The 20,457-nt window shown below is 40.8% G+C and overlaps 1 protein-coding gene across 4 annotated transcripts in view; it reads right to left on the reverse strand.

The window, feature by feature from the left end:
* Positions 1-6,961: 6,961 nt before the first annotated feature.
* The window catches only part of denr (density-regulated protein), a 38,058-nt gene continuing 24,562 nt past the window's right edge, over positions 6,962-20,457 (reverse strand). For 3 of the 4 annotated variants that reach the window (XM_043715779.2, XM_043715778.2, XM_043715780.2), the window contains 4 exons: positions 19,508-19,585; positions 14,606-14,722; positions 14,161-14,300; positions 6,962-7,245 (listed from right to left, as the gene is read on the reverse strand). In XM_043715779.2, coding sequence (XP_043571714.1) covers positions 7,201-7,245; positions 14,161-14,300; positions 14,606-14,722; positions 19,508-19,585 — 380 coding nt within the window. In that variant the 3' untranslated portion in view covers positions 6,962-7,200. The remainder of the gene's footprint in view (positions 7,246-14,160; positions 14,301-14,605; positions 14,723-19,507; positions 19,586-20,457) is intronic. The other variant, XM_088000057.1, reaches the window with a different exon arrangement.

The raw sequence follows: 20,457 nt of genomic DNA on the forward strand, positions 1-20,457 counted from the left end.
GGATTCTCGTTATCTCATTTCTGAAGGCTTCCCATTTTTCAGCCGTTCCTTTACCTGCGAACATCTGCCCCCAATCAGCTTTCGAAAGTTCTTGTCCAATACTGTCAAAATTGGCCTTTCTCCAATTTAGATCTTCAACTTTTAGATCTGATCTATCCTTTTCCATCACTATTTAAAATCTCATAGAATTATGGTCGCTGGCCCCAAAGTGCTCCCCCACTGACACCTCAATCACCTGCCCTGCCTTATTTCCCAAGAGTAGGTCAGGTTTTGCACCTTCGAGGAGAAAGTGAGGTCTGCAGACGCTGGAGATCAAAGCTGAAACTTTATTGCTGGAACAGCACAGCAGGTCAGGCAGCATCTAGGGAACAGAAGATTCGACGTTTCGGGCACATGCCCTTCTCTAGTAGGTACATCCACATACTGAATCAGAAGATTTTCTTGTACACACTTAACAAATTCCTCTCCATCGAAATCCTTAACACAATGGCAGTCCCAGTCTATGTTTGGACAGTTAAAATCCCCTACCATAATCACCCTATTATTCTTATGGATAGTTGAGATCTTACAAGTTTGTTTCTCAATTTCCCTCTGACTATTAGGAGGTCTATAATACAATCCCAATAAGGTGATCATCCCTTTCTTATTTCTCAGTTCCACTCAAATACCTTTCCCTGGATGGATTTCAAGGAATATCCTCCTTCAGCATAGCTGTAATGCTATCCCTTGTCAAGAACGCCACTCCCCCTCCACTCTTGCCTCCCTTTCTATCCTTCCTGTAGCATTTGTGTCCTGGAGCATTAAGCTACCAGTCCTGCCCATCCCTGAGCCATGTTTCTGTAATTGCTATGATATCCCAGTCCCATGTTCCTAACTATGCCCTGAGTTTTTCTGCCTTCCCAGTTAGGCCCCTTGCTTCGGTTCTCAACTGTACCAGTCTCAGATTGACCTCTTTCCTCACTATCTCCCTGGGACCCCCCCACTTTACTAGTTTACATCCTCCTGAGCAGCTGCAGCAAATTTCTCTGCCGGTATATTAGTCCCCTTCCAATTTAGGTGCAATTCGTCCTTCTATACCAGGTCACTTCTACCCCAAAAGAGATTCCAATGATCCAAAAATGTGAATCCTTTTCCCATACAGCAACTCCTCAGTCATGCATTCATCTGCTCTATCCTCCTAATCCTGCCCTGACTAGCTCATAGCACTGGGAGTAATCCAGATATTACTACCGTCGAGGACCTCCTTTTTAAATTCCTACCTAACTCTCTGTAATCTCCCTTCAGAATCTCAACCTTTTCCCTTCCTATGTCATTGGTTCCAATGTGGACAATGACCTCATGCTGGCCCCTCTCCCCTGTGAGAACATTCTGCACCCTCTCTGAGACATCCTTGATCCTGGCACCAGGGAAACAACACACCATTCTGTTTTTTCGCTGCTGGCCACAGAAACGTTTGTCTGTACCTCGGATTAGAGAATCCCCTAACACAATTGATCTCTTGGAACCCGACATACCCCTCGTTGCATTAGAACCAGTTTCAATACCAGAAACTTAGCTGCTAGTGCTACATTCCCCTGAGAATCCATCACCCCCTACATTTTTCAAAACAGCATACCTGTTTGAAATGGGTATAGCCACAAAAGACTCCTGCACTAGCTGCCTACCTCTTACCTTTCCTGGAGTTAACCCATCTATGTGACTGTATCTGAGACTTTCCCCCTTCCTATAACTGCCATCCATCACATACTGTTGCTGTTGAAAATTCGTCATTGCTTCTTACGGTCTCCCCAACTGATCCACTCGATCTGATAAGATTCGCAACCAACAGCATTTATGGCAGATATAATCCGCAGTAACCCTTAAACTCTCTTTAAAATCCCACACCTGACAAGAAGCACATTACACTCTACTAAAGGCCATTCACAATCTACAGACCCAGAAAATATCACCGTCTTATTCCTCTAAAAACACTGCCCCAGGTTAAATGAATAGTTATGGCTTATATTTTAAGTTCAATCAAGAGACATATCTCCAAAAACATATAATCAAGAAAGAACCCACTCTACTCACTACTGCAGACTTTCTGTACTCCACTTAAAACAATTAACTTATCTGATTCTGTGCTATGAAGTTTGCCCAACAGCTCCTCCAAGATCAGTTGTGAATTTCACTGTTTGTTAATTTTCCCAGACACACACCGATGTCCAGTGGTACATGAATTCAAACAGCAAAGGTAGTGTCAGTTTCTTTCTTTCTCTCTCCTGCACTGACCTCACCATGTGCTTCCTTTGTGTGTTCTCCTCTCTTTTAAAACTGCTGTTGTTTTGACTTTTTTTCACAAAGTTCCAAAACAATGCAACAGCATATAAAACAGTAATTGCTGCTCCTGGAATTTGAGGAAATCACCTCCAGCACCTAAAATACCTCAAAAAAGGAGCAGCTATTACAGCCAGAAATGTTTCCCGTCTGCCATCTTGGATTACCCATCATGCTGTCCTTGATTCTCCTGTGTTGTGTTTCTTATGCAAATCACTGATTTATGCTCCATATTAAAAGGAACCTGATGAAAGCATTCTAATACAGGGTCATTTCTTCTCTTTCCATGGAAATTGCTTCTTTCCGGAAATGACCCAATTCTTGATTTCCACCTTCAGCTACCACGGACTGCAAGTTTTTGAAACTATTTATTTTCAAACTCTTCATGCATATACTTAATACTTTCTGCTCCTCTTCCTACAGTATAAATTGTGGCATTCTAGTGCATAAATTGCAAAATACTCAAATTACTCGAGTAAATAGTGTGTTGGGTGTATTTAGATTCATAGAGCTGCACAGCATGGAATGGGTGTATTTAGATTCATAGAGCTGCACAGCATGGAAACAGATACTTCGGCCCAACTCGTCCATGCCTAACAAATATCCGAAATTAATCTAGTCCCATTTGGCGCATATCCCTTTAAACCCTTCCTAATCATGTACCCATCCAGATGCCTTTCAAATGCTATAATTATACCAGCTTCCATCATCTGCTCTGGCAGCACATTTCATACATGCACTACCCTCTGCATGAAAATGTTGCCCTTTAAGTCCCTTTTAAATCTTTCTCCTCACACCTTAAACCTACGTCCTCTAGTTTTGGATTCCCCCATCATGAGGAAGATCTTGTCGATTTAGCCTATCCATGCCCCTCATGATTTCATAAACTTCTATAAGGTCACCTCTCAGCCTCCAACACTCCAAGGAGAAAAGCCCCAGCCTGTTCAGCCTCTCTCTAAAGCTCTAACCCTGGCAACATCCTTATAAATCTTTTCTGAACTGTTTCAAGTTTCACAACATTCTTCCTATAGCAGGGAGACCAGAATTGCACGCAATATTCCAAAAGTGACCTAACAAATGCCCTGACAGCTGCAACATGACCTCCGAATTCCTACACTCAACACACTGACCGATAAAAGCAAGCATACCAAATGTCTTCTTCACTATCCTGTTGACCTGGGACTCTGCTTTCATGGAACTATGAACCTACACTCCAAGGTCTCTTTGTTCAGCAACACTCCCAAGGACCTTACCATTAAGTGTATAAGTCCTGCCCTGAATTGCCTTTCCAAACTTCAACACCTCATATTTGTCTACATTTAACTCCATCTGCCATTCCTCAGCCCATTGGCCCACCTGATCAAGGTCCCGTCATACTCTGAGGGTAACCTTCTCTGCTGTCCAATACACTTCCAATTTTGGTGTAATCTGCAAACTTACTAACCATATCTCCTATGTTCATGTATCTAATTTTTTCCTTCATGTGAGATGGGCATTGTAAGTAAGGAGAAAGTGAGGACTGCAGATGCTGGAGATCAGAGCTGAAAATGTGTTGCTGGAAAAGCGCAGCAGGTCAGGCAGCATCCAGGGAACAGGAGAATCGACGTTTCGGGCATAAGCCCTTCTTCAGGAATGAGGAAAGTTTGTCCAGCAGGCTAAGATAAAAGGTAGGGAGGAGGGACGTCGGAAATGTGATAGGTGGAAAGAGGTCAAGGTGAGGGTGATAGGTCAGACTGGGTGGGGGCGGAGAGGTCAGGAAGAAGATTGCAGGTTAGGAAGGCAGTGCTGAATTCGATGGATTTGACTGAGACAAGGTGGGGGGAGGGGAAATGAGGAAACTGGTGAAATCTGAGTTCATCCCTTGTGGTTGGAGGGCTCCTAGGCGGAAGATGAGGCACTCTTCCTCCAACCATCATGTTGTTGTGGTCTGGCGATGGAGGAGTCCAAAGACCTGCATATCCTTGGTGGAGTGGGAGGGGGAGTTGAAGTGTTGAGCCACAGTGTGGTTGGGTTGGTTGGTCCGGGTGTCCCAGAGGTGTTCTCTGAAACGCTCTGCAAGTAGCCGGCCTGTCTCCCCAATATAGAGGAGGCCACATCGGGTGCAGAGGATGCAATAGATGATGTGTGTGGAGGTGCAGGTGAAGCTGTGGCGGATATGGAAGTTTCCTTTGGGGCCTTGGAGGGAGGTGAGGGGGGAGGTGTGGGCGCAAGTCTTGCACCTCCTGCGTTTGCAGGGAAGGTGCCGGGAGTGGAGGTTGGGTTGGTGGGGGGTGTGGATCTGATGAGGGAGTCACGGAGGGAGTGGTCTTTACGGAATGCTGATAGGGGAGGGGAGGGAAATATATCCTTGGTGGTGGGGTCCGTTTGGAGGTGGCGGAAATGACGGTGGATGATGCGCTGTACATGGAGATTGGTGGGGTGGTAGGTGAGGACCAGTGGGGTTCTGTCCTGGTGGCAGTTGGAGGGGCGGGGCTCAAGGGCGGAGGAGCGGGAAATGGAAGAGATGCGGTGGAGGGCATCGTCGACCACGTCGGGGGGGAAATTGCGGTCCTTGAAGAAGGAGGCCATCTGGGTTGTACGTTTTTGGAACTGGTCCTCCTGGGAGCAGATGCGGCGGAGTCGAAGGAATTGGGAAAATGGGATGGCGTTTTTACAGGGGGCAGGGTGGGAGGAGGTGTAGTCCAGGTAGCTGTGGGAGTCGGTCGTTTGTAGTAGATGTCCGTGTTGATTCGGTCGTCTGAGATAGAAATAGAAAGGTCGAGGAAGGGGAGGGAGGAATCTGAGACTGTCCAGGTGAATTTGAGGTCGGAGTGGAATGTGTTGGTGAAGTGGATGAACTGTTCAACCTCCTCGTGGGAGCACGAGGCGGCGCCGATACAGTCATCGATGTAGCGGAGGAAAGGATGGGGGGTGGGGCCAGTGTAGTTGCAGAAGATGGACTGTTCCACATATCCTACGAAGAGGCAGGCATAGCTGGGTCCCATGCGGGTGCCCATGGCTACTCCTTTCGTTTGGAGGAAGTGGGAGGATTGGAAAGAGAAGTTGTTCAGGGTGAGGACCAGTTCAGTCAGTCGAAGGAGGGTGTCAGTGAAAGGGTACTGGTCGGTACGGCGGGAAAGGAAGAAGTGGAGGGCTTTGAGTCCTTCGTGATCGGGGATGGAGGTGTACAGGGACTGGATGTCCATGATGAAAATAAGGCGTTGGGGACCGGGGAAGCGAAAATCCTGGAGCAGGTGGAGGGCATGGGTGGTGTCCCGAATGTAGGTGGGGAATTCTTGGACTAAGGGGGACAGGACGGTGTCAAGGTATGCAGAGATGAGTTCGGTGGGGCAGGAGCAGGCGGAGACAATGGGTCGGCCGGGGCAGTCAGGTTTGTGGATTTTGGGCAGGAGGTAGAAGCGGGCGGTGCGGGGTTGTGGGACTATGAGGTTGGAGGCGGTGGATGGGAGATCCCCCGAGGTGATGAGGTTATGGATGGTCTGGGAGATGATGGTTTGGATTGTAAGTAAGGATACCATTATTGCCAGGAACTGAAACCATGAAGTATTTGGAAATAGTGTAGAAGACAATGACTCTTTTCCAACATCAAAACTATTGAGATAAGCTAAAACAGCAAGGGAACCTACATAAAAAACAAACACAGAGGACTGATTTAATTGTGATTTACAAGGAGTTAAAGAAAGGCTTTCTTTGAGTTGACAGTTTGTTTCAATACATTAAGGAAGACCAGAACTCTCTACGGTAACTTGTAAAAGGCAAGATTTAGACTAAAATTCAGGTGTTTTCTTCCACAGAATAGATTTCTGGAAAAGACTGTCTGATCTCATAATTGACACTGATTCACTAAATTCTTTAAAGAGAATGCAGGACCTACTTTTGGGCTGGGGCAGAAATCATGTCATAGCTTTTAAGCAAAGATTTGATGAGCAAAGTACTGCAAGGTATTATCATTACTAAAGCAATCTCCTGAACTATTGATTGCCTGAATGGGACAGAGATGATCTGAATTTTTTTCCTCCCAATTTGGCTTGAGATTTCATCTGGCTTTTTGCCACTTTCATCTGATTACAGAGTCACTGGATGAGTGATTCTATAGCAGCATATAAACTCAACACTGATGGTGAAGCAATGCACCTTATTCTGAAAACTCCATGGGTGAGGCATTGATGGCTATGGCTACCTCCTCTCAGTTGCTTTTTGTCTATTTCAAAGGTCTCTTGCATCTCTGGCAGTAAATCATTTTTGTGATACTCACAGAAATTGAATATTCTTTTTAGTCTCAGTCATTGATTCTGATGAGAATCATGTTCCTTCTGCCAATTATGCCATAACCTCTTTGTGCAGGTCACCAAATCAAAAACTAACAGGTTTTTGCCTTGCACTCAGTATCAATCATTAGCTGCTTGTTTAACAGTTCAAGATTATTCATTGTATTAATTAATTTCACTCTTTTATGAGTGTTTCGCAGTGAAAGAGTCATTAAACTCCCACAGGACAAGAATTCTATTAAAAGAGTTAATGCATCCTTATTTATTGCTATTCCATGTATGAATAAAATTCACATCCTCGTGCTGACTGATATGTATTACAGAACAATGTGGTGCATATAAAACTCAAGTAAAAACAAATCACAAATATAATGATCCACAAGCAATCAAAACAGATATTTTATTAAACTAGGGATCTCTTTAGTGCACAGAATGTTTTTTTTTAAAACATAATCCAGAAATTTCACAGGAGCTTTGGCAACCAAATACAAGAAAATAGCCTCAAATCCATTGAGGATGTTGACTCAAGAGGTTGTCTGTAATAAAAAGCCTTTTTATTGTTTGGCTAAATTTACTTTGCCAGTTGAATTGAACAATAAAAGTGCAGTCTACTAGGTCACTTCTTCACTTCGCCAAGATCTTCAATGGAGTCATCATCCACCTGTAAGAATAATCTACAGTAATAAACTGAAGCCACTTAAAGTACGAAGTAACAGCTTTGCACTCAAGTCTTACATTATGCAGAGAAGCCAAATAACCATGAAACAAAATGTTCTGCCAGCTTTAATCAGTGCTATATACTTAGAATCATTGAGATACACAGCACGGAAACAAAGCCTTTGCTCCAACTCATCCATGCCGATCGAGTTTCCCAAACTAAACTAGTCCCATTTGCTAGCATTTGGCCCATATCCCTTTAAACCCGTCCTACTCATGTATCCGTCCAAATGCCTTTTAAATTCTTTAATTATACCAGCTTCCACCACCTCCTCTGACAGCTCATTCCATACACGCACTATCCTCTACTTGAAAAAGTTGCCCATTTTAAATCTTTCGCCTCTCATCTTAAGCCCATACCCTCTAGTTTTGGACTCCCCACCCCAGGGAAAAGACCTTGTCTATTCACTCTGTACATGCCCCTCATGATTTTATAAACTTTAATAAAGGTCACCCTTCAGACTCTGATGCTCCAGAGAAAACACCCCAAACGATGCAGCCTCTTAGCTCAAACACTCCAACCTTGACAACACCCTTGTAAATCTTTTCTGAAACTAAGTTTCACAGCATCTTTCCTAAACAGGGAAACCAGAACTGAATGCAGTATTTCAAATGTGGCCTAACCAATGTCCTGTACATCCACAATATGACATCCCAATTCCTATACTCAAAACACTGACCAATAAAGGCAAGTATATCAAATGCCTTCTTCACTACTCTGTCTACCCGTGAATCTGAACCCCGAGGTCTCCTTTGTTCAGCAACACTCTCCAGGGTCTTAAGCTTAAGTGTATATGTCCGGCCCAGTTTGCCTTACCAAAATGCAACACCTCACATTTAAGCTAAATTAAACTCCATCTGCCACTCTGTCTGCCCTTTGGACTATCTGAGCAAGGCCCCAATGTACTCTGAGATAACCTTCTTTGCTGTCCACTACACCACCTATTTTGGTGTCATCAGCAAATTTACTAACCATACCTCTTACACTCACATGCAAATTTTTAAAATAAAATGACAACTCAATTGATGAAGGAGTTGTTAGGGCTGACTGCAAGTTTGATGACAGAAGGTAACAAATCACTTTCAAACCTTATACCAACTGGCTTTTTGTAGTACTACTTGCATTTCAGGACAACCTCAATTTCATTCAAACATCACCTCACCTCAATTTTGACCTGGCACAATAGAGATTCAGCCTTTATGCCTTGTCCAGACATCTAACCCTTGCCCTTTTCTACCCTCTGCAGAATATTTTATTTCCCCCAATCTGGACATTTCACATGGCCTCTTTGATCTTTTCACTGGGAACAGTCTGCACAACGTATTAATTTCATTGCTCCCCTCATTCATTTTAACCTCTCTCCTTCTGAACTCTCAACACCAGGTTATAGTCCAACAGGTTTATTTGGAAGCACTAGCTCTTGGAGTTGGCTTCCGTTCTTTTAAATTACATTCTCGAGATAGCTCAGCTTTTCTAACAATTGGTGTGAAGTCTGTCTGTGTCCCAATGTTGAGTCAGACTGACAGGACCTCTTGGAGAAAGTGAGGACTGCAGATGCTGGAGATCAGAGTCGAGAGTGTGGTGCTGGAAAAGCACAGCCGGTGGACTGAATAAGCGATCATCTGAGTGTTGGTTGCGTGAGACAGACAGGCTTACAGGATAAGCTTCATCTTGATCTCGCTCTCTAAACTTAACAAGCAGTTGACCCATTGTCTCCTGGGACTCGATGGTGACAGAATCTTTGAGGTAACCCGCACACTTACGAGTCACTTTGTGCAAACCAGGATTAAATCTGGGTTAGAATCCCCAGACAAAGAGTAAAATAAAAAAAAGAGAGGGGTTCGAGTCCCTGTGAGAAATAAAGTGAATAAAGGGTTAATGTTCTCTCGGGAAAAAGGAGTTTAAAGTTCCTCTTTCAGTCACAAGGCTTGAGGCTCTGGAGCAGGAAAAAAAGGTTAGAATTTGGTGGTACTTAAAGTTATTGCCCTTGTCCCCCACACCTCCCCTTAGGGGTACGTTTAGGGCCACACAGCATCACTGGGAAAAGGGGGAGAATGTGGAGCTAGTCCACTCGGATCCCAACAGTGAAGTGCATTTACTGCCAAGGAAGGTTTGTCTGGGTTTTTGTTGAGGGAGTCTCAGTTTCTGGACTGTGGATTCGAGTCTTTGTTCTGGGGGAGGGGAGTGGTGTGGCATAGCATAGACTGCGGTCTGCTGCGAGGCTTTTCTTTTTTTGTGGGTGTGATTTAGTCATGAGGGTATGGCTGGTCTTTCTTTCCGTCGTGGCCTCATCTGGTGGGGTGGAGTGGTGGTAGTTGGTCCAGTTTCTTGGGTCACTGGGGGGGTTCAATGTAAGTTGTGCTGCTGAGAGTATTTGATATTTAAATAGTTTGGTTAGATAAAATACTGGTTCAAAAAATCCTTTTCAGTAACTGTTTTTTGTCGTCTTTGACTCAGGATCTCAATTCAATGTGTTTGTGGGTTTTGTAATAGGACAGATTTTATTTTTACATTAATATTGTACATTATGCCCTTTTTAAAATGTGTAACCTTAAAACAAGGTAATTGAGGACCTTGAGCCCCTGATTTGTTTGAAATTCTACAATGCCTGTTTCAAAAACATAATTGTCATGTTTTAGCCAGATGCAAATACTGTACTATATCTTTGCGGTTGTGTTTTTAATGCAAAGTGTTCATAAAAAGAAGAATGCATTTTAAGTTTGATGTTTTGTTTAGATTTTAGAGAGTTTTAGAACTTGAGGCGGAGCTGTTTAAGTTCTTTCAACTATTGTTTAGACTTCATTGGCCTCCTTCATATTGCAAATTCAAACAATGTTGATCTCTGCCAAAGTTGCGATTGTTTTATTTGGGAAGTTTCATTTGGAGAACATAATATATTCTGCATTTATTTCCTACGAATATTCGAGATTTAGATCTAAACTGAAACTGCCTCTTCAATGGCTTAAGCACAGGAAAAATTTTGTTGTTTTCTTAGTGTTCCAGATTTTTGAAGTACTTTTCCTGACAGCTTTCACATTAGCCAAGTAGCAATTTGTTAAATGAAAATAATTTTTGAATAATCTGAATGAGGTACTCGAGGGTTTGATTCGGGACCACTGATTGTTGTTTATAATTGACTGAATTGTTTAAAAGTACAACTTAGAAGCTTATGGATTATATAAGACTTGATAATGTCATAAAGAGTGAACAGAGTAACAGACTTCAAGACAACTGAGAATTTTGAAATAGGCAAACACAATTCAGTATGGTTAAATGTGTGACTGTCTTCATACTGATATCCACCTTGGCAAGGAAGGAATAAGACAGGAAATGCAAAAAATACTTTCAGCAGCTAACATCGTCTCTAGAGTTTCTCCATTCACAGGTAAAACACACATTTGGACCACCACCCGCTCCTCCACAACCTGATCCAACAGATTTAGATTCAATCAGCTTCCCAGTCATGAGCACAAAAAGTGAAGAAGCTAACACTGAAGAGGAGGGCGGTACACTTTTTGTCAGTGTCCTTCCTATGGACATTAAACCACGTGAGCTTTACCTTGTCTTTCAATCATTTAAGGGATCGGTTCACTGATCAAGCTAACATCACAACAGCTAGTTGGCTTTATTACATTTAACAGCAGAGCGGGAGAAGCAGCAAAGAATGCTGCATTCACCCAGCCTGCTGCTGCACTTCACGCTCAGATGCGCTGATATCCTCCATCTGAAGCTTCTCCAGAAGGATGGAAGTCTCATCAGTTTTGTTAAGTATTTAATGGCCCTTATCAGAGAATTCAGATTTCTCTGTAGAGTGACGTGCAAGGACAGACTGAATTTTGTTTTCAGGTAGGACTTTACTGAAGGAGATTTTGGATAACTGGCTTGTTACCTCTCAACTTGGAGGACGTGGAGTGGTCACTAAGGACTGTGGATTTAAGAACTTTACTGGTGAATTTTTTCCCATGTTGAAGGATCCTATCTACTGCATGGACTAGTAATTTTTGTTGTTATAATCATTGTATGTTGTGTGTCAATAACTTGCTTAAGTAATGGCTGTAAGATTCTTATGAATAAATTGGTCGTGCCTTTCTCATCCCCGATCTCGGTGGTTATCGTGGAATGATAAAAGGAGGGAATGAGATATTAAAGAGTTAATTTGTTCTACAGACCTGCAATAAAATGAATAGCCCAGGGGTAGGGTGGTGTGTCTTTGTCTTATAGGTGGAATGTAGGAGGTTTACATGGCTATTTCCTTGCCATTCAGGGATGATTTACATTTCATCCAGAAATCAATAAGAACATTATAGTTGGAATTTGACTACTTCCCTGTAGTTACAAAAAACAATTTGCAACAGACTTGACCATTAAGGGATGATTTGCATTATATAGTTTCTGGAGATGGAGTGGTCACTGCACTGTGTCTTGATTGACATGTGACAATGGGGGAGCTGCCTGGGGTTTGCCTTGTGGGTAGTACCAACCATGATGTAAAGATTTTTGTATAAGATTTTTGTTACCTTTGTTCATGGAGAGTTTTTGCCATGACCCCATAAGCCCTGCAAGGTGTGTTAAAGGTTTCTCCAAAGCTTATACTGTACTGTGCTTAATAAAATTTGCTTGTGCACAGAAGTTGATGTTTGCAGCTGCATCAGGTCTCTAAGAATCTCAAAAGTAAAAGAACTTAACAGCTCCTATACGTATGCATACAAGTTTATGGGGTGAATTTGTTTTTGCAGAATTACATTTTATTTTGCTCAACAACTGCATGAATCCATGTAAAACTGTAAAATTATGCTGACAGCTTGTCAGGCTGACTCAACATTGGGACACAGACAGACTTCACATCTATTGCTAGAAAAGCTAACTATCTTGAGAATGTACTTTAAAATAAATTCTGGGATTTACATACGATAGAACAGAAACCAGCATATCCCATTCTAAAAGATGAAAGATTTAATTTAAAATTGTTTAATCACATCTCCATGACATTGAACTCGTTTGGTTATAAATTCTGTGTTCGTGATCTTATTCCCCACAACCACCTGAAGGGGTGGTGCTCCGAAAGCTAGTGCTTCCAAATAAATCAGTTGGGACTATTACCTGGTGTTATGTGATTTTTAACTTTGTCCACCCCAGTCTAATACCAGCATCTCCAAGTCCTTCTGAAATGGCAGGGTTTTATTAGATCCAAACCAGAAATTATTATTTAAATCAAGAATAAGAGTGAATAGATCATTGCCTGACCAGTCTCTCTCCAACACTTTTTCTCACCTCCCTCTAGGTCATAACTTCACAAAATATCAAGTCAATCAAGTCATCATTTTACAGACTTGTGCTGACTGCATCTCCTCTGGAGATCAACCCTGCACAACGTTATCCTTCATTAGGACAGTCTTCAGGCCTTCTACCATTTACTTGAACACAGGCCCACCCATTTCCCAACAGCGTCCTCTGCCAGGCTGAATTTTTTAAGTGCTTTCTCCTTTGACCCTTCAGTTCTTTCGAATAAGGAGTCACCATCAAACCCAAATAGAGCCTAGCAATGCATGCTTTTCCATGGATCATTCCCTCCTTCCTTTCCACTATCCCAGTATATTGTTGACTGTGAATCAGTGGAATGTCTTATTCTCAATGTAGACTAGAAAGTTTCATCAACCTCGCCTCCAATTTCCATTCTTCCCTCACCTTCACACAGTCAGTCTCTAAATATTCTCTTCAATTCCTCAACTACTATCTCTGGGATTGATTGTGAACTAATATCTACTATAAGTGCAATGACCATCAGCTCCCATGACCACACTTTCCTCCATCCTGCAACCCCGAGGACTCTATGTCCTTCTCTCAGTTTCTCCACCAGCTATGAGATCTCCAGTGTCTGTAATATTGTCTTTCAATTATATATTGTTTCTACTTCTGAAAGACAGCTACGTATGTTTAAAATGTAAAAAATAGTCAGGGCTAGCGGTAATTATGGAGCATGAAACACCATGTCACTGCTCTTTGACTTTCCATCTGGTTTAATTTTTTTTGGCTAACGTTTAGCAATTTTGATGCAAGGTCTCAGATGCCAGATAATATTCCTAGCATTTTCTATTTTTATTTCAGATTTCCAGCACTGGTGGAATTCTTCTTTTGTACAATTACATACGTCATTAAGGCCATATGGTATAATTGCATTGGTCAATTAATTAGGCTAACCTTCAGGATTTTGACAATTACATCTTTCTCAGTTTTCACTTCAGAGTGTCTAACTCCAAATTGAAAATAGTTTCCTCTAAATAAGAAAATTCATTTTCCAACTTTTCATTGTCAAAAGAAAATAAAATAAAAATTTGGACTGACAAAAATCTATACATTTTGTAAATGATTAACAATTACTATTCAAAATAAACCAAAAACTATTGTATGTACTGCTTTTATTGGGCTTAGTCTTTTCAGTAAGTTTTATTCTCTAATGTAAAATTAAAGAGCCAATTGTTGTTTCAATTTGAAATTCTCTTTCCTATTTTTCAAACTTCTGCTTATAGTCATATAAAAAAAGCACACTGATTCTGAATAATAGTCAGCAAAGTTGTACCCTGAATGACGCATGCAGAAATCTTTCTGCACCTCACACATTCTACTGTACAAGGTTGGAAATTACAAGTGTTAATTACAGTAGTCAAAAGACAAACTGGTCTGGATGAAGTTTGCTCACTGAGCTGGAAGGTTCGTTTTCACTTGTTCCGTCACCATATTATGGTGATGAAATGCCTGAAAATGAATCTTCTAGCTCAGTGAGCAAACTTACATCCAGAACCTCAACCTGAGCTACAAATCTTCTCAAAACTCACTAACAAACTGGTCTTTTAGTCTTACCTCTGGCCATTTTTCTTGAATAACATCCATAATATCATCTGTGACATCACCCTGAATCGTGATTTCATCTTCTCCTGTAACTGATGCTCCACAGGAGAACTTCTGAGCAAAGAATCTCTGTGCTTCTTTTAGCTCGATCTCTGTTAATACAAAGGAGATCCACCAATAATGGCATCAACCAAATTTGTGTTCCAGATTCAGAACAACAATGTAAGGATGAAGGTTACCCATTTTATCTAGTAATGTAATTTAGCTGAGTCAGTTTGTCGGCTTCACATTAAATAGTTACAAGATGATTCACTCATGCTGAGACTGGGGAGCAACAAACTATAATAAATAGAAAACAATTGTACCTATGGAATGTCTCCCAATCCAAATTTTTCACACTCTCCATAATGCAAGAAAAATTAAGAGGACAATTAAAAAGAAAACAGTAAATACTTGCCAAAAGTTGCAAGGCCACATACTCTAGTTACATATTTCTTTTTTGCTCTTGGAATTTTAGCTATTGTAACCTTTTGCGGTGCTGTCTTCTTTTTTTGTTTAATTATGCCTCGGCCACCTAAAGGAACAAAAAGGAACTTATTTAGCAAAACAGAAGGTAATTCCTCAGGCTACACTTGGTTTATAATGAACAGATCACACATAGTAATTTAACAAGTGTACAAAGCAAGTCTGACATAAATTTGAGATGTATTCCTGACGAAAGGCTTATGCCCAAAACGTCGACTCTCCTGCTCCTCAGATGCTGATCTCCAGCATCTGCAGTCCTCACTTTCTACTATTTAAGATGCATTTGTCTTTTAAGCATTTCTACGAAGCTAAATTCACCAAGTACCTGACTTAGTAGCTTAGATTTGTCAAAGTATGTGATATTAAGTAATAGCAGTGACAGACATATAATGGTTGCTGAGAGGGAAATTTTAAGACTTGTAATGTGCTTGTCCGTGCTGATCTCGTTTCTAAATTCATAACTAAATTTGAATTATTCACTGAACATGAAAGTATTTTCTAGATCTTCATTTGACATTTTAAGTTATATATCTTGTTACTACCATTATGTGAGACCTAAATTGTGGTCATCATATATTAACTATGAGTATGACACCCTAAGTAGAGCTGTAAAAGCAATTCATTGTGCAGGGTTGTTGTGGAGCCCCAAAATGGGTGACAACAAGACTTATATGTAGACCTGTTATTTAGCCGTGCATTGTAATTTCTAAAACTATTGACCAAAGTAGCCAGTGTTTGGGCTGGAGCAGTACCTGGTGTCAGTGGCAACGTCCAGCAAGGATCTCAGTGGAAGCGAGATGGCTTCAAAGAGTGGTCTGTTACAACAGCAGCAACACAGCAAAGGGAACTCATGGCTGGCCACCAAGCCCATGGCACAGCATGTAATAAGGACTGTAAAGTTAAACACTATCTGTTTATTTTTCTGTCCTTGTGTTTTCGTAGAATTCCTAAATGTAGAAGCAAGCCATTCAGCCCATTAAGTCCACACCGAACCTCCAAACATTCCACACCGACCAATCCCACACAGGCCAACTCTGTAACCCTGCATTTTCCATGGCCAATCCACCTAACCTACTCATCTTTGGAATATGGGAGGAAATCGGAACATCCAGAGGAAACCCACACAAACCGGGAGAATGCACAAACTCCACACAGACAGTCGCCCAAGGCTGGAATCGAACCTGGGTCCCTGGGCCTGTGAGACAGCAATGCTAACCACTGAGCCACCTCATATGAGCCACCGTGCTGCCCCATTTGAGCCACTGTGCCATGTTCTGTGTTTTGGTTTATTTTTCTGTGTTTTAAGATGGTGCCAGAGACTGGCAACATTGTACAACATTTTTCACTGTATTTTGTAATAAAATAAACAAGAATAAATAAGTTCTTGACACTTATTTGAATGAATCAGTTATGCCTAAGCACGTTTATCCAATTAAGTAAATGCAAGAAGGCCCACAGTAAGTTTGCTGATTAAGTCAGGAAACGGTACCAGAACTAGTGACTTTGGAAGGCAGGAGTGAAATTAGTGAAGACTTCTCACTGTTGTTTACAATTCTGTCGAAGCGTTTAAATGTGATAGCAGTAATAGGTGGACTTTAATGGCAATCTTGAGCAGTCAATATTCACTATTTAGGCTCCCTTATGAATTAATGTCATTTGGGAAATGTATCTCAGCAAGGAGTCAACACTTCCAGGAAAACAAGTGTACGGAAATCTAGAATGTTTCCTTCAGAATTGTTCTCTTCACAAGTTTTGTTTTGCAGACAATTGCTGCAATCTTCTAATGGTTACCATAATTGCAGTGCTATCTCACAGGAAACCAAAGCAGCTGCAGAAATGGGTCGTTTTTAATTCTATGGCAAACTGTTTATTTTGTAAATAACCAGCCAGTTAATAATATTTGCACAAATTAATGGCTGATTCCTAATTGCCAAATCTCTTAGATCCTTTCTGGTACACTAGGGTTGTTCAGTTAGGTCTGTGCGACCAAAGTGAGGAAGAAATGAAACAAGCCTGGAAAAAAGAGTACTTGGAAACAGTAAATAGTTTTAATAGGATGAAATTGAAGGTGCTCATATATAAACATGGAGGAACATAGTTAAAAGAGTTAAATGTTTTTGACTGAATGATTGCAATATAATTCAGTAGATATTTCAAATTACTGATGAATTTAGAAAGTGATCTTCTATACCAGCAGGCACAGAACTGGTCTTACAAGTTTCCTGTCACTCAGCAACCATTATATGTCTCTTATTGCCAATACTTAGTGTCACATACTTTTCACAAATCCAAGCTAATGTGACAGGTACTTGGTGAATTTAGATTTATAGAAATGCTTAAAACGCAAGCACATTTTGTTTAAAATCAGCTTCTATGACTAATGAGGATGGAGTGTTGATTCAAACGTGTCCCCAGAAATCAAGTTAACTGTTAAATTATGGAAATACAAGTATGGCGGAAAATAAAATACATTTTGTTGAAGCTTTTCATCTTGCACTATTCAGGACAATTTGCTAGAAATACCAATTTAAAGGGAAACCAATATTTATACACAATTAGGGGAGTGTGCCAATTAGACTCCACAATTACAAATGGATTCTGACTGGTAGATGTGTTGCCCTCAGAAATGAACCAGAGAACAAGAGCCTTGTGTACAAGTTCTTTCTATCCGCAAAGAACTGGATTCTTTGTGTTAATACATGTAGCTTTCTGAATTGGAGTGTGCCTTATTGCAAGTCTGACTGATGATCCTAAAAGGATTGCCAGCATAATTCTTAGCACAGCCAGGATTACTTAGTAAATATTGTTCAATTACTGAATCGCCTCAAATGTTGAACATAGTGTGGAGTGTTTTGCAAGCAAATGCTAGTTGGGTAATAAATACTGTGCTTGTTGCAATTAGCCAAAGGAGTATGCTGTTTGATACAGCTTGCCAGTCTTTGGGACATATAACCTACATACCTAGCATCACAATGATTCTGAAATTCATACATCATATTACATGTGTGATGTGCAGACTGTCTTTTTGGCTTAATGGCAATATCCTATTAGCGGTGAAACCATTTGTGTAGCTAATGCATAGTAGCTCAGACTTTTAAAGAGACCTTACAGAGTATTTGGAGGTAGGCTGGGCACTTTCTGAGCATAACAGGATAATTTTAGAGCTTTCCACTAGCTTGAGCAACAGGTGAAGCTAGATATTTCATGCTGATACCATGAAGTACAAAACAAGCATTTTGCATCAATAACAGGATGTTGCTATCAAGATAAAGATACAATCTATCCAAACACAAATGAATAAAGTGGTATAACAATTCCAGTTCTAGTGCGATGCTAGGTATGGAGGCTATACATTCCAAAGACTGGCAGATATCAAAAGGCACATCACAAAACTATCTTCAACAGAAGAAATGTCATTGAGAGCCATTGAGTCATACCGCGTGGAAACAGACCCTTCAGTCCAACTCATCCATGCTGACCAGGTTTCCCAATCTAAACTAGTCCCATTTGCCTGCATTTGGCTCATATTCCTCGAAACCTTTCCTATTCGTGTATCTGTTGTAACTGTATCTTCATCCAGCACTTCCTCTGGCAGTTCATTCCAAAACCATCCTTCATATGAAAAAGTTGCCCCTCAGATTCCTTTTAAATCTTTCTCCTCTCTCATCTTAAAAATAGGTCCTCTTGTTTTGAACTTCTCCACCCTAGGGAAAAGACCTTTGCTTTTCACCTTATTTATGTCCCTCATGATTTTATAAACCTCAATAAAGGTCACCCCTCAACCTCCTATGCTCCAGTGAGAAAAGTCCCAATTTCTCCTTATTACTCCAATCCCAGTAAGATCCTTGTAAATCTTTCCTGAACGCTCTCTGATTTAATAATATCCTTACCAGGTGAGTAGAACTGTACACAGTACTCAAAACGTGGCCTTACCAACGCCCTGTACAAGCACAACAGAACGTCCTAACTCCTGTATTCAAATTGCGAAGCAACAAAGGCAAATGTGCCAAACACCTTCTTTACCACTCTGTTTATCCATGACACAACTTTCAAAGAACTATGTACCTGAATGCCTAGGTCTCTGTTCGACAACACTAGCCAAGGCCCTACCATTAACTGTATAAGTCTTGCCTTTGTTTGTTTTACTAAAATGAAACAACATATATTTATTCAAATTAAACTCTATCTGCTACTTCTTGGCCCACTGGCCCATTTTTCAAGGTCCCTTTGTCATCTCACTGTCCACTATACCATCAATTTTGGTGTCATCTGTAAACTTACTAACCATGCTTCCTAAATTCTCATCCAAATCTTTTATATAAATGACAAACAACAGTAGACCCATCATTGATCCCTGCAAAGACTGTTGGTCACAGGCCTTCAGTCTGAAAAACAATCTTCCACTATTCCCCTCTGTCTCCTACCATCAAGCCACTTTTGTATCCAGTTGGCAAGCTCACCCCAAATCTCGCATGATCTAACTTTATTAACCAGTCTACCATGCAGAGCCTTGCCAAACAACGAAGTCTCTGGTTACTTCTCAGTTAATGTCTTAACTAATCAGTGTCAAACTGCCTGGTTTATAATTTACACAAAATTTGGCAGTTAACTGCCTGACATCATTCAACTGTTGCATTATCCAAGGCAATGACTCAACTAATTGGAGTCCAATCAGCATTCTCTTCTCGTACACTATAAAATAAACGTGTTCTTCTTTAGATTGGTATTTCTTGTAAATTGTCTTGATGAATGAAAGACAAAAAGCTTAAAGTGCCTTTTGCAGGTCTGTACTACCAAACAATTCTACAAATATTTAAAATAAAGACATAGTAACCTCGTCGTTGTTTCTTCTTTTCTTCTTCCTCTCCTACTGGCGGTTCCCCCCCTCCTGCATCTTGTTGTGGGCTTTGATCTATTTTTTAAAAAAAATTGCACTACTTGGTGAAATTCCATTTAAAATGAAAACTAACTGCTAACCTTGAAGAAAACAGATACAAACCCAAAACCATTTCAGGTAAAAGCCCCTGGTTTTCTGATCCACACGTTCAAGCATAATCTCACTGGCCAAGAGAGCACGTGCAAGGATGTTGATAAAAACAAATGTAAAATAGTATTTTCATCAGGGAAGGTCAAGATCAAACTGTAAGCACTTCTGAAGTATCGGAAGACAACTATTCTAGTTAGATTTAAAACGCACCTTTGTTACAAAGGTTACTGTGGCAAAAATATTACGAATCTTACAATACCGAGTAAGTTGAGGGGAAAAGGTGTTTGTTGTAATTATGGTAGAAAACTAGAGTATAGCAAATGTTACAATAAAATTCAAAAAGTGAAAAAGAACAACTGGGAAATTCCTAGGACAATTGTCTTGGCTCTGTTGTCTGTAAACTCAAAGAATGACAACATACGAGTAACCAACTGCACACTGAATTGAGTGAGCTGGGTCTTTTGTATCAGTGGTGGTACCAATACTTTCAGGCCAGTAAGTCCAGGTTCAAACCTCATTCCACCCAGTGTGTAATAACATGTCCAGCATGTTGATTACAAACATCTCCTTTAAAGCATGGGTTAAACTAGAATAGCCAAAATGTCAACATTATCCAGAAAAAAAAAAATCAGATGTGGCTTGACTGGATGAAAATTACTTTTTTGAAAAGGTCGGTATTGAATATAAAGGGTAATCTGATGAATATTGTATAAAGTTCACAAATGAAAATATGGACCCTCATTAAGGGGACAAAGGAATTGAAAATGGACAGAAAATCAAGAATTTCTTTTGATTAC

This window comes from Chiloscyllium plagiosum, unplaced genomic scaffold (assembly GCF_037043375.1).
Source record: "Chiloscyllium plagiosum isolate Xiang-an unplaced genomic scaffold, Cpla_swu_hap1 HiC_scaffold_24, whole genome shotgun sequence".
NCBI classification, from domain to species: Eukaryota; Metazoa; Chordata; class Chondrichthyes; order Orectolobiformes; family Hemiscylliidae; genus Chiloscyllium; species Chiloscyllium plagiosum.